The sequence below is a fragment of the Bubalus bubalis genome, chromosome 8 (assembly GCF_019923935.1).
Source record: "Bubalus bubalis isolate 160015118507 breed Murrah chromosome 8, NDDB_SH_1, whole genome shotgun sequence".
Taxonomy (NCBI): Eukaryota; Metazoa; Chordata; class Mammalia; order Artiodactyla; family Bovidae; genus Bubalus; species Bubalus bubalis.
In genome coordinates this window covers 15,508,166-15,522,239 of record NC_059164.1, presented here as the reverse complement: position 1 = coordinate 15,522,239, position 14,074 = coordinate 15,508,166, and the positions used below count along the sequence as shown (strand labels likewise).

At 38.5% G+C, this 14,074-nt stretch overlaps 1 protein-coding gene across 3 annotated transcripts in view; it reads right to left on the bottom strand.

The window, feature by feature from the left end:
- UMAD1 (UBAP1-MVB12-associated (UMA) domain containing 1) overlaps nucleotides 1-14,074 on the bottom strand; it is a 295,711-nt gene that overhangs the window by 95,223 nt on the left and 186,414 nt on the right. Inside the window, exon 4 of one of the 3 annotated variants that reach the window (XM_044946492.2) lies at nucleotides 9,290-10,853. The exons of the other annotated variants lie outside the window; for them this stretch is intronic. Coding sequence (XP_044802427.2) covers nucleotides 10,827-10,853 — 27 coding nt within the window. The 3' untranslated portion in view covers nucleotides 9,290-10,826. Of the gene's footprint in view, nucleotides 1-9,289; nucleotides 10,854-14,074 lie in introns of those variants that run through there. 3 annotated transcript variants of the gene reach the window in all.

The following is a 14,074-nucleotide window of genomic DNA, read 5'->3' as shown; positions in this document are numbered from 1 at the left end:
TTTTCCTATAGGGAGACCAGTCAAGAAAGGAGCAACATCCGGCTACTACATCTCTTCTTCCCTCTCCTGGCCCCTGGAGCCATCCTCATCCTCTGACTGCAGTTGCACCCCAAAGACATGGACAGGCATTGTGGGGGGGTACAAAAAATGAGAGATACAGGACCTAATGGGAAAGGGTCCCAAAGGCAAGCTCGCGTTTACTACACAAGGCTGCCGATAACCTCCCCTTTCTATGGGAGTACTTTATTTATATCAAAATTCCATAGCTAGTAAATAGCATTGGTAGATTAGCTATTCATTTGAAAATTAAGAACTGCTCTTCTTTTCACCCTCTGGTTATGGTTGCCAGAGTAAATATAGGTGATTTTTTAAAAAGTCTAAGTATGATACAAATATTACATAGCACAATTCCCTTTCCAGAGGATCTTTCCGACCCAGAGGCTGAACCTGGGTCTCCTGCACTGCAGGTGGATTCTTTATACCGTCTGAGCCCCCAGGGAAATACATAGGACAAACTTATACTGAAAATTCTGTTGTTTATCTGAAATTCAAATTTATCTCAGCATTCAGTATTGTTATTTGCTAAATCTTGCAGTTCTGGTTATGGTAGTACTTTAAGGGGAGAAAGATGGCTGAGTTATGGTCTATGCATCTTATTTGTGGCATTCTGGTTCTTTTATGCAATAGGAATAGCTATATGTAAGGGAATTCTGAAACACAACAGTATAAAAATGTGAGCATGAACGGCCAACAACTTACAAACACCTTACCAACAATACTGGAAATCTCATCTTGGTTGTTTAAAACAGCAAAGGAGGAGGACTTCTAACTAATGAAACAGTACATTACCATTTTTAAAGAAAGAATAAGTAATATTCACTGACATAAATATTACAACTTCAAAGACAAGTATTTCTAAAAAGCAAACCCACAAGAATACAGAGGCATAAAAACTTTTCAAGAGATAACACTGAGGGGGAAAAAAAGTATGTTAACAAAGCATACTTTCATGATAAATGACAGAAAAGAGATCCACCCCCGAAAAAGTTTTTCATGTTCAGGGAGGTCTTACTAATATGTCCTCAATTGACTGCCAGGAAAAGAGAGTGACAGGGCCATCTTTGGAATCCAGGGCAAGGTACAGAAGCCCTAAATGCCCAAACTGGGAATCTTGGAGCACTGCACTCAGGCATTGTGGTTTTTCTTTTTTTCCCCGATGCACTCTAAGCTCACTTTTATTACTTCCAGACCTCCTTCCTCATTAAGGCACAGATATAAAAACTGGGAGCTACTTATAGAGTAGATACCAAATAGTCCGTCTGCTGGTGAGATACAGACCGCCACCTTGCATGCAGAACAGCTGGAGGAAAAAAGAGCCCTTATTCATCAAATTTAAAAAGCACTCTCTCATTTCATGCTAATTGTATGGCCTTTTGCATGATATACAAAAGATGGCCTAAGATGAAAGGAATTGAAAAGAAAACTACCAGTCTCAGAGGTTTTTTGGGGGAACAAGATTAACTTATTACTTTTTGAGAGAAAGTAAATGACTGAGTAATTTAAGTATTACATTTATTTTCACAGAATGACCTTTACAGGTTTTATTATTATCAACATCTATCCAACTGCTGCTTCCTGCCTAACATAATGTGACTTCACTCTACTAATCTCAGTGCTCCGAAACCCTTCAGGTTAGTATCAAACAGTTCATAAATTAGAGAATTTAAAATAAAATGCATACAGATTTTTTATGATTTTTTTTTTTTTTGCACAAAGGAAAAAGGCTGATTATTCATAAATGTTTGCTTCCCAGATCCTGCAACATGTAGGTTCTGCTTCAACTGGTTTCTTACAAAAGAGTGATCACAAAATCTCATTTGTTGTTATAAATATTTTTGATCAATAATAACATGATAATAAGTGACAATATTATTCAAAGGCTGTAAATAAGATGATGAGGTGTGATGATTTATGACATATTGTAAATTATGGTATAAGGTGATAATATGAACTGGGTCTTTGAAAACCTGCATGAATTTAGATCTATGTTACTATAAATATCAGTCCGTTAGGAAAAACCATGTAAAAGTCATCAGGGGAAAAGGTGTAAAGCAGAGAAACAGTAGGTGCAGTTCATTCATTTGGACACAAAGCAGCACTTATTCCTTCTAGAACTATCTACCAATTGGTATCAGTCAACTGAACCAGGGTTGGCAACTGCAAAGAACAGTGGCTTCAATGTGCAGCCCTTGAAAAAAGCAAAAGAAATGATCGGGCTTCCCAGACTTCCAAAAGCACTGACTATTCAAGAGGTTGAAAACTGAGCTAAACATACTAATAATTAATATTTACTACACAGACTAAGACTTTTTTAGTCTATTAGACTGGCACTGTCCAGTAAAACTATAAGGCAAACCACATTTGTATTCTAAACTTTTCTAGTAGCCACAGTAACAAAGTTAAAAGAAACAGGTGAAATTCCTTTTAATACTTTTTCCCCCCAATGCAATATATCCAGAATGTTATCATGGGAACCTGAAATCCACATAAAATATCATCAAAATATTTAACAATCTTTCCTTCGTATCATGTTTCTGAAACCCAGTTTGTATTTTACACTTACCGCGCATCTCAGACTACGAGTCACATTTCAAGTGCTCAACAGCTACATGTGGCAAGTAGAGACCACGTATGGCAGCGCAGTTAAAATTTCACAACTTTGGAGGGGAAAAAGGCTGTGTTCTTAATTACTACCTAATGTTTTCCTGCAAGTCAAATCTCTAGCCACTAGTGAGCTTACTTATCCTTTGTGTTAATGAACACAGTAAAAACACAAAAAAGCTATACCACTAGAAACAGGGATTGTAGTCTAAGAGGCTATGCTTAATTTTTATTAAAAACAAGTATTTCTTAAACTACTCGCTTTCTCTGGCCACATTTCTATTTCTGCCACAAACTTCAGGAGTCTGGTTTTTCTCTGAGGATCAGCCACATCACCAAAGATGAAGTGAGACTTTGCCATCTTTACATCTGCTGCTTGAATAGTGTTCCAAAAAGGTAAATTATATAATTCCTAACTGGTTTATGACTAACTGTTAAGAACCATGGAGTTTCCTCATGAAAAGAGTTCCAAAAAATCAAGAAAAGAAAAACTGAAAACAAATAAGTACTAAAGTACACTAAATTCCAGACTAACAAGCATTTGAGCTCTTGTGAAACTACAAAGGACCGCTTAAGGGCTTGCATGCAAAACTGAAACTCAACAAGCCATTTTCAAGAGCTGAGTCAGGGTTGATCGTTAGTAGAAAAATAAGCGACAGAGAGGTACCAGTATTTAGTCCTCAAAAATGAATATTCAAGATGCAACATAATTAATATCTTAATTTAAACAATGAATGACAGTTTATACTTTTCTTCTTTCACTTTTTTAAACTGATTTACTTTTTATTGAAGGATAATTGCTTTACAGAATTTTGCTGTTTTCTGTCAAACCTCAACATGAATCAGCCATAGGTATACATGTATCCCCTCCCTTTTGAAACTCTCTCCCATCTCCTTCTAGCTTGATACAGAGCTCCTGTTTGAGTTTCTTGAGCCATACAACCCTCTAGGTTGATACAGAGCCCCTGAGTTTCCTGAGCCATACAGCAAATTCCCGCTGGCTATTTTACATATTACTCTTTCCATACATCTTACCTCTCCTCCCCTCTCCCCATGTCCATAAGTCTATTCTCTGGTTCTCCACTGCTGCCCTGTAAGTAAATTCTTCAGTACCATTTTACCCGATACCATATATATGTGTTAGAATATGGTATTTATCTTTCTCTTTCTGACTCACTTCACTCTGTACAACAGGTTCAGGGTTCATCCACCTCATTAGAACTGACTCAAATGTGTTCCTTTTTGTGGCTGAGTAATATTTCATTGTGTATATATACCACAACTTCTTTATCCATTCATCTGTTGATAGACTTACCTGTTGATAGACATTGAGGTGCTTCCATGTTCTAACTATTGTAAATAGTGCTGCAATGAACAATGGGATACATGTGTCTCTTTCAATTTTGGTTTTCTCAGGGTATATGCCTAGGAGTGGGACTGCTGGGTCATATGGTGGTTTTATTCCTAGGTTTTTAAGGACTCTTCATACCGTTCTCCATAGTGGCCACATCAATTTACATTCCCACTAACAGTGCAAAAGTGTTCCATTTTCTCCATACCCTCTCCAGCATTTACCGTTTGTAGACTTTTGATGAGGGCCATTCTGACTGGTGTGAGGTGATATCTCATTGTGGTTTTGATTTGCGTTTCTCTACTAATGAGCAATGTGGAGCATCTTTTCATGTGTTTGTTAGCCATCTGTATGTCTTCTTTGGAGAAATGTCTGTTTAGGTCTTTTGCCCACTTTTTGATCGGGTTATTTGTTTTTCTGGTGTTGAATTTTATGAGCTGCTTGTATATTTTAGAAATTAATCCTTTGTCAGTTGTTTCATTTGCTATTATTTTCTCCCATTCTGAGGGTTGTCTTATCACTGTACTCATAGTTTCCTTTGCTGTGCATAAGCTTTTAAGTTTAATCAGGTACACTTCTTTACTTGTGTTTTTAAAACCTGTGTGACAGGTTTTCTTCTTTTGGGCTCCAAAATCACTGAGAATGGTGACTGCAGCCATGCAATTAAAAGACACTTGCTCCTTGGAAGAAAAGCTATGAAAAAATAGACAGCATATTAAAAAGCAGACATCACTTTGCCGACAAAGGTCTGTCTAGTCAAAGCTATGGTTTTTCCAGTAGTCCCACATATGGATATGAAAGCTGGACCATAAAGAAGACTGAGTGCCAAAGAATTAATGCTTTCAAACTGTGGTGCTGGAGAAGACTCTCAAGAGTCCCTTGGACTGCAAGGAAATCAAACCAGTCAATCCTAAAGGAAATCAACCCTGAATATGCATTGGAAGGACTGATGCTGAAGGTGAAGCTCCAATTCTTCGGCCACCTGATGCAAAAAGCCAACTCATTGGAAAAGACTCTGATGCTGGCAAAGATTGAAGGCAGGAAGAAAAGGGGGACGACAGAGGATGAGATGGTTGGATGGCATCACTGACACAAGGACATGAGTTTGAGCAAGCCCTGGGAGACAGTGAAGGACAGGGAAGCCTGGTGTGCTGCAGGCCATGGGGTTGCAAAGAGGTGGACACGACTGAGTGACTGAATAACAACAGCAATAATAAATAAGACAGAGAAGATCGCAGCTTTTAACAATCTCAGATTCTTTCAGTTACTATTTGCAACTTGTCAGATATAGCACAATGTAAGGAATTTTTGAATGTTAACAGTATTTGATAGATAATATTACAAACTAGGAATTAACATTTTAAGGACTAGCAATAATACCCACAGTTTGAAGAAAAATTTCAGATGCTTATCACTTACTCATTTTGCCAACTTCTTAATTCTTGTGAAGGAAGGTCCTGTACTATTTTAAATGGCTAAAGAAGGCAACATACATACCAAAAAACCACTTAGGAGTCACTATTTAAAAAAAATTTTTTTTTTTTGTATTTTGGATATTTATTACCAATTTTACATAGGTAATTTGGTGTTTATCCATAGTAATCACATATGAGGAATTAAACTTTCATCCTGTTTGAAATAAATATTAAGTTCATTATAAAAAGTTAAAAGCCCAAATATGGACAGGGATAAAGCTTTATCCTATTAATTTTTTTTTCTTTTTTTTTAAATTTTATTTTATTTTTAAACTTCATATAATTGTATTAGTTTTGCCAAATATTTTAAAAATCATTTTAAAAGTACCATTTAAAATGTGTCTTCAGTCAGGAATGGATGCTGAAACAGCCAATACAAAGGAGAAACATCCCAAACACAACTGAGTTTTGGGGAAAGACATTAAAACATAACAGAACTAATATCCTCTTCAGGATCTGGGAATCAGAAGCACTGCTGAGCTGGCCTAATGGGACTGATTAAGACAACCTGAAAAACTAACAGAAACTGTGGCAGAACCTGATGTAAATAATACAATTTGGAGAGATGGAATACTTTTACACATATACTCCCATTAATCCAGCACTGAAAAAATAAGGACTTTGTCCAAAGTTAGGCTGTTCCAGTCCTTAGGTAATAAGGTGAACAAGTTATTCTGCCTTTGGTCTAATCCAAGCACTCATTCCTGCAAGCAACTAACATTATACATTTACTGAGTGCCTGACACATGCCATGCACGATGCCCTGACACATGCCATGCACAACGCCAGGCACAGAGAACGCAATACAGAATCAGCCAGGATCCCCCCAGTCAAGACGTTTCTGGTCATGATACAGGGAGCCAGAACACTGGCATGGACGGTGCTGAGGGAGCAGAAGAGAGGTCTTTATGCTGCCTAAGAAGAGGGTGACAGAGGATGGGATGGCTGGATGCATCACCAATGCAATGCACGTGAACTTGGGCAAACTCTGGGAGACGGTGAGGGACAGGGAGGCTCGGCATGCTGCACTCTATGGGGTTGTGAAGAATCAGACACGAGTTGGTGACTGAAGAACAGCAACAACAAGCAAGGGAGACAAAGTTGGCACCCAAGAGGCCAAATATTCGAGCAGGCGTTTGAAGGGTGAATGGCAACACTCAAACTGTTCAAAAGCGGGAAGGGATAAAGAAAGCATTCCAGAGTCCCGCTGCTGTCCACTCAAAACCATCACAGCACTGTTAATCAGCTATACTCCAAAATAAAAAGTTGAAACGATTTTTTAAAAGTGGAAAGAAAGCACTCCAGGAAAAAAGAGAATTGCACGTATAAACTCCAGGAGAAAGGAAGATGTTCACAGCATGGTCAGAAACTCTGTATAGTGACACAGGACAGACCCGGAGGTTTACACACGTGGCAGGGCCAGATCATGAAGAGACACGCACAACAGACAAAAGTTACTGGATTTTATCCTGCAAGAAGCGAAGAGCCCCAGATGTGATCAAATAAGGCAAGTACATGCTCAGATCTGTGGTGAATGGGCTGAATGAACGTAAGACTAGGGCACAGAAGGCTCTTTCAGAAACTCTGCAATAGTCCACGTAAGTGGACCGCTCATGGGACCGCTGCAGGTGGAGTGGGGAGAGAGAGGACAGGACAGATAAGTGAGGCAAAAACACAGTGACCTGGTGATCAGCTGGGTGGAGCGTGGTAAGAGGGAAGAAAGCAAAGATGATGCCCTGGCTTCTGACTTAAGAAGATATCCATCTTCAAGCCAAGCCTTCTGTCAGCTTTTAATTTTGGATTCTGACCTCTTGATATTGGTTACTGCTGCTCTGTCTCACTCTCTGTCCTGAAGAATGTGCTCCTGACTCCAGAGGCAGAAATCCAGGGATGGCCGCCAGCCCCTCTGAGAGGGAAGCGCCACCACCTGTTCCTCCCTGCCTGGTCTGGACAACCTTCAGCAGAGATCCTTTTTATGGTGCTCATTTTAATTCTGTTCACAAATGATTAGGTTAAAATATAGTTACTATGGGCCCCAGGAGTATAAGGCACTACAGAAAATAAGAGCAATGTGCAATAACAGTTTCTCCCGAGTTACGCAGGAAAGCAATACAGTGCACAGCAAAGGTTTCATGGTCATTTGGGTGCAAGTCTGAATTCCAGCTCCATTACTGTCACTGGTGACATGACTTTGGGAAATTGATGTTCTTGAGCCTTGGTTACTTGATCTATAAAATCTAGATAGTACAGCCTATCTCACTGTTTAAAGTTAATGAGGTGATATATGTAAATTTCCTACCAGTACCACTAACTTACTATAGGTTCAAAAAATAATAAGTAAATCCTTATTTTTCCACCCCTCTTGGACTACTCAAAGTCTTTCTGCCTCCAAACAGATCCTATTATCACCAATGGGTGTTTCCCTCTATTTCTCCACGTCTATTGTTGGGAAAATGAAGCTTCTAAAATCGAAGCAGGATGGTATCTGTATCAAAGACTGCTTGCAGCCTATCCAGTATTCATCTTCCCTTTCTTCCTTATTACTGGACCCTGATTTTGCTGAGGGTACTAAACAAAAAACATCCCCCAGGGTCCCCTGCCACCAGCGATAGCCTAGTGTGTGACACAACAGAGCCAGTAAAACCCTGTTAGAGACTATTTGGAAAGTTTCTGGACATAGGTATTCTTATTCTCCCTCAGCTATCTTCCTTTTTCCAACTTCCTGGAAGTGAGGTATGATGGCTGGAGTTGCAGTAGCTATGTTGCAACTATGAGGAAAAGACCAAGACTCATAAAACATCAGCCTGGCCATACTTGAGCTCCTGAAACAATGCTCCCACCACCTTCCACCAGTCTTCCCATCACATGGGAAAAATAAAATCCTAAATTTAAGCCACTACCTTCCATGTCTCTGTGACTCTTTTCTGAGCCCAATTCCTAACCGATTCAATCCCTTCAATCCCACTTGGGTGTGAGTGGGAATCATCAACCATGATTTTCGTCCAATTTAAAAAGAAACTCTTATTGAGTATCTGGTATGTCAGATACTGTGTATACAGACATGCTGCAAAGTAAACAGTATCATCATGTTACAGCAAAGGCACTTAAAGTTTTGAAAGCCTAAGTACTTTATCAGAGGTACCATAGTGCTACATGGAGAGCCAGGATTGGAGCTCCATGTCTGTCTGAGGATGAAGTTCAACACCCTGGCAGCTACTGAAGCTACTGCAGGGCTTCTGTGAACCATGGCTCCCAAGACAGTGTCTCTCTAGGTCCTCCTCCTGATACCTCAGATTCCATAGGGAAACCACCTAGAGCGTATCTAGAGCATGAAAAAACAGTGTGTGAAGTAGGAGACCTCGGAGTGGTAAATGTGCAGGGCTGAGGGTAGCGTGTGCCTAAGGCACACGGCCTGACTGCAGCTGGACAGAGCTGATCATCTCCAGTCAACAAGGACCTGAAGAAATCATGTTAAACTGGAAATCAGAATATGAGCCTGAGGCATGGCAGAGAGAAAGCAAGGTGCCCAGTGTCACACACATTCTCACAGTTTAAAAAGCTCATGCTTTTTGTCACATATAATTTTTAAAAAGAAGAGTGAGAGAATTAAAATTGGGAATTGTGTATGTATCTTGCACTTCCCTGGTGTCTCAGATGGTAAAGAATCTGCCTGCAATATAGGGAACCCAGGTTCGATCCCTGGGTCTGGAAGATCCCCTGGAGAAGGGAATGGCAACCCTCTCAAGTGTTCTTGCCTGGAGAATTGCATGGACAGAGGAGGCTGGCAGGCTACAGTCCATGGGGTCACATATATTTTTTATATATATATACACACATACATACACACACATACATATATCTTGTAACTTGTATCTCTTATAACCTATTAAAAAGCACAATTTAAATATATACTTGTTTATATAACTAATACATAAATATACAGATAAATGCATATGTTAACTCTTTCCTCTTTACAATGAACTTGAAGCAGCCAATAGAAGACTCACAATAAATTTAAAAATCATAACCAGGAAAAATACAGGAGCATGAGATAAGAAGAAGAAAAAGAAAGCTGATGTATATTGTATACAGTTCTAAATAATAACTAAAACTGAGCTGCAAATTTAGGTCTGAGCTACCTCCTGCCAAAGCACAATGGAAAAAAAAGTGACTAGGTACCAAATTCACAGTGGCCATGAGAAAGAGTATTACCACCTCAGGAGAAACAAAATATTTTCTGTTAGCATAAAAGCAGTAAGAAATCAGAAGACCTAAGTGGGACTTCACACAGGGGCAACTATAGAAGAGAGCAGACAATGTCTCAGTAATTCCTCCATAATAAATGTCACAGTGTATTCCACACAACAGTTTCTCACAGAGTTATTCAATCAAGCTGAAAAACAGCTCAGGGAAGGCAATCTGTGCTGCGCTGAAGCAATGAGATAGGAATACACAGCTCTCCAATGGGCCAGCTTGATCTAGTAATAAATCCCGGAATATCTACGTGAACAAAGAGACAGCATGTTCTTCAAATTATTCTCCAACCGAAACCAACTTAAGAAGTAGGATTATGCAACAGTTTACTGATTCTTTTCAGTTCAGAAGTTCTGAGAAAGTTTTCAGGGGCATTTTATTATTATGTAAATTGTACTCGTCCACTGGCACTGGGCTCTTAGGTATAGTATTTATATGCCAATCTTTTCTCCTTCTCCAAGAACAAAAAGGCACAAAAAGGCAGAGAAAATTTGGGTTGCATTTCCCTAAAAAAAAATTATGGCCTTTTGCTTTTACATTAGGAGGCTCTAGTCCACACACTTTCTATTACATAACTAGTATTAGAGAAAATTTAGGAATTCAAACCCATAATGATTTCTTAACTAATTTAAAAGGTAATGTGTGAAAGGCATGTACTTAACAATATGACATTCCAAAAGTGGATATTAAACAGTCCTTGAACAGGTAGAAATTAATACCAATTATTTAATAAGACAGGATGAACATAGGAGTTCATTTTTTTAAAAAACCTGATATACAGTAAGAAATGGGGCCTGTTAGGTCTGGGAAAAAAATGTAAAACCTATGTAAACTTAGCTGAGCTTAGCTAAGGTGTGATTTTTCTTCCCCTATGTATTCATGTTGGTGCACTCTCATAAGCATATTCACAAGAATCCTCAGTAAGGTACAAAGTGGAATATTCAGAAAATGCCAATTAGGCCAAGTACATACCTGCAGGCCAGTTTTTCACTGCATAGAGTCAGGTGAAATTTATCCTTCTGAAAAAGAATCTCTAGTTGTGTGTGCAGACAACATAAATAGGGCTGTGCTTTAATCTGAACTCCCTATAGAGTGACCAGGTACGACTGTAACTGGAGCCAAAGGAGAAAAAATAAGGACCATTTGTTACTAATTAAAAAAACAGGGGATTAGAAAAAAAGATGGCTCTGGGAAATAGGGAACAGTTGTTCTCCCAACATGGACCTCCCACCCTGCTGATTCTGTGGTTTTTTAAAACTACAAAAGTGAAAACTGGAAAAATGACTACCAAATGACTACCAACAGATACACAGAATAGCCTCTCTGGTTTTGAAAATAATTCCTCAACTGGAGATAGCAAATCTGGTTTTCTCAGCAAAAAGCCAGCATTTCCACATTTCAGTTCCTCCTTTGAAACATACTCAATAAAGACACATATTGGATCTGATGTAGCTCTGTGCAATGCAATTACAGGTTCCGGTTCTTTGGTTCTAATTGCAATCAATTGTGAAGAATCAACAGAGGAGGCAGGTGGTTACAGTTACATAACGTTTAACAAACTAAGACTGCTCAAGTTGAACAAATGGCGTTGTGGTCACTTTAAGCTTACCTTAGCTTCATCAAGTGGAGCTACAAAAGCAGCAGGTTAGCAGGTTTCTGGCAAGGAGTAACTGGTGCTGAGCAACAGACTGTGTACATGAGCTGAGACACTGCGTAAAAGTCCCATTGCCGGCTTACCCACACCATATGTGCATTTTGGATGGAAGCGGGGCACCTCTCACACACCTCACATAGTTTGGCCTTTTCTGGCCAGGATGAATGAACATAATGTTTCAGTGCTTGTTAACCCAACGGAAGCCAGAAAGTATCAGAATTATGACCTCTCTATTCGAATTTTTTCCAGCAAAACTGAACTAGGACTGAGATGTAGTGGTAACAAAAACAAACAAGCCTGAAGTGATGGAAAAGATCTTCACAAACTCTGAGGAGCACGCCTCAAGCTAATTCATCTTGCCAGTGTTTCGAGCAATCAACAACCCATGCTAATCTGGCAAATATAAAAGTACAAAGTTTATAGTTTTAAAGACATAATCATGAGGTATTTTAATTGTTCTTTACCAGTGGCCAAATTTATCATTTTCCCAAACACACTCTGCAAGCAAGAGCAAGGATCTTGGAAATGGTTTTAGCAGTCTGACAATTTACCTGCAAGGGTAATTCCTTCCTAGCCAGCACAAAAGCCTGATTAATCAATACCTAAAATCTTCATTATGCAGCAGGTTTCCCGCCATCCCCCTTCCTCCACCCTCCAATCAAAGAAGCAGTATAAAGGTTGGCATTTGGTGGCAAAATTCCAGTTCACTTTCCAAAGAGGTAAAGAGCCAGGACTTCTGGGGAGGAAAAGATCTCAGACACTGCATCTAATCCCTCGACTTCATTGACTAAGAATTGAAGTTGAAGAGAAGCTTAGCAACTTGTCCAAGATCAAACACTTGGTGAGCAGAGGAATCCAGTAAAAAATGTACTTTCTACTGTATTATATGGCCCACTAATTCAAGTGAAAACAAAGATTGGAGAGATGCGCGCTACAAAATCTTTTCCCAAAAGGTATCTTGCATAGGAGGATAAACACATCAAAGAATTAAATTTACCATTTAAATGACATAAGCACTGCAGTAATCCAACTGTGCTTCATTTCTCAGTAAATCAAAAATTTGAAATAGTTCTATATAAGGAAAACAAAACACAAAGATCCTTTCACTCATCCTGGATAAAATTATATTCCCAGAAACTGTTATAAAAGGAGAAATTAATATCTTCAAACTAAGAGTCTCAGATTCATAGATACAGAGGAAAAAACAAGGTCTGTAGGTAAATACGTGTTCAGGCCAGTAACCCACAATCTCTAAGAGGGAGGAATATGACTTTAAAACCAATACAATGAAATAGACAGTCAAGTAGATCAGCGAGAAAAGTCTGGGCCCTGTGATTATCAATGATAGGTGAAAAATAACCTTTCAGTCACTCACTCTTCTCCCTGCTGGAAAGACCCCTAGGTGAGAGGACAGGTGTTTTGACAAGCCGCGATCAGATGTAATGCTCTGTGATCAAATAACTAAGAGATCATAAATAAGCCAAGGTAGGAAAGTGCCTGCATATTTCCCAAAGATCATCCTCAGTAGACTGCTCCGTAGCCTCAGCTCCCATCCAAAAAAGTTCTTCTGTTAGGCAAAATCCTCACCATTAAACCTACTATCATTTACAATTAAGATATATTCACAGACAAACAGGAAAATGTGAACACTGGAGAGTGTGCTTTAACCCATTCATCTAACATTCCCAAGGCAATTACTCTTAATGTTTTTATGCATTACATCATCTTTTTCTGCACAGTTTTAAATATAATTTTGCACCTCAAATTTTCTAACTGAAATTATGAAACCAAGAGTCTTTATATTTTATTGAAAACTAAAAAATATTCCATTAAGTGGACTGCCATCTTTCTGCACATACAACCTCTTGCGGATTTAAGAGTATTTTCTTAGAATCCTAAAAGTGGAATTACTGTCAAAGTATGTTAATGTCTTTATGGTTCTTGATACTTATTGCCAAAATGCTTTCAAAAATGGGTGTACCAATTTAAACTGCCTTCAATAGCGATTTCCACTGTACCTGTATTTGGATTATGAATATCTTGTGAGAATAGTTTCATAATCATCATTATAACCACCATAATGTAAATTTATGAACTTATTAACATGTATCAATTTTATACTTAAAAAATCTTAAAATCAAAATTGTGATAACCAGGGGATGAATATTTGCTATTCCTGAGAATCACTCAAGTTTCCTTTTTTCTGTAGTACCCAGTCTTAATTTTTTTCTACACAGAATTCAGTCTTTAATTAGATAATCTTATACCACTTTTTAAGGAGTGGTAACCAAAGTCTACATCATACGGAATTTACAAACTTCAAGGATATTTTCATTCATTTTAATGACTATCTAAAAAAAATAAAAGAACAAGAAAATTCATCCCTACAGAATCTGAAGGCCTATAGCTCTGTCAAAAGACATAAAGCAAAATATACAAACACTTTAAAAAAAGAGTGAACATTTCATTAATACATGTCCATTCTATGCCTTTTTCAAAAGATCAACTTTTGTTCCCTAAATTACTGAACTACGAATTTCACATGTAACTCAACAATCCAGAAAAATGCAAGTAAGAAAATACAAAAACTGGGCCCACTGCACTAGACTGAGATGTGTAGTTCAAATGACATGAACAAACAGAGTCCCCCAAATCCTTACCTCACTCTCTGGGGATTCT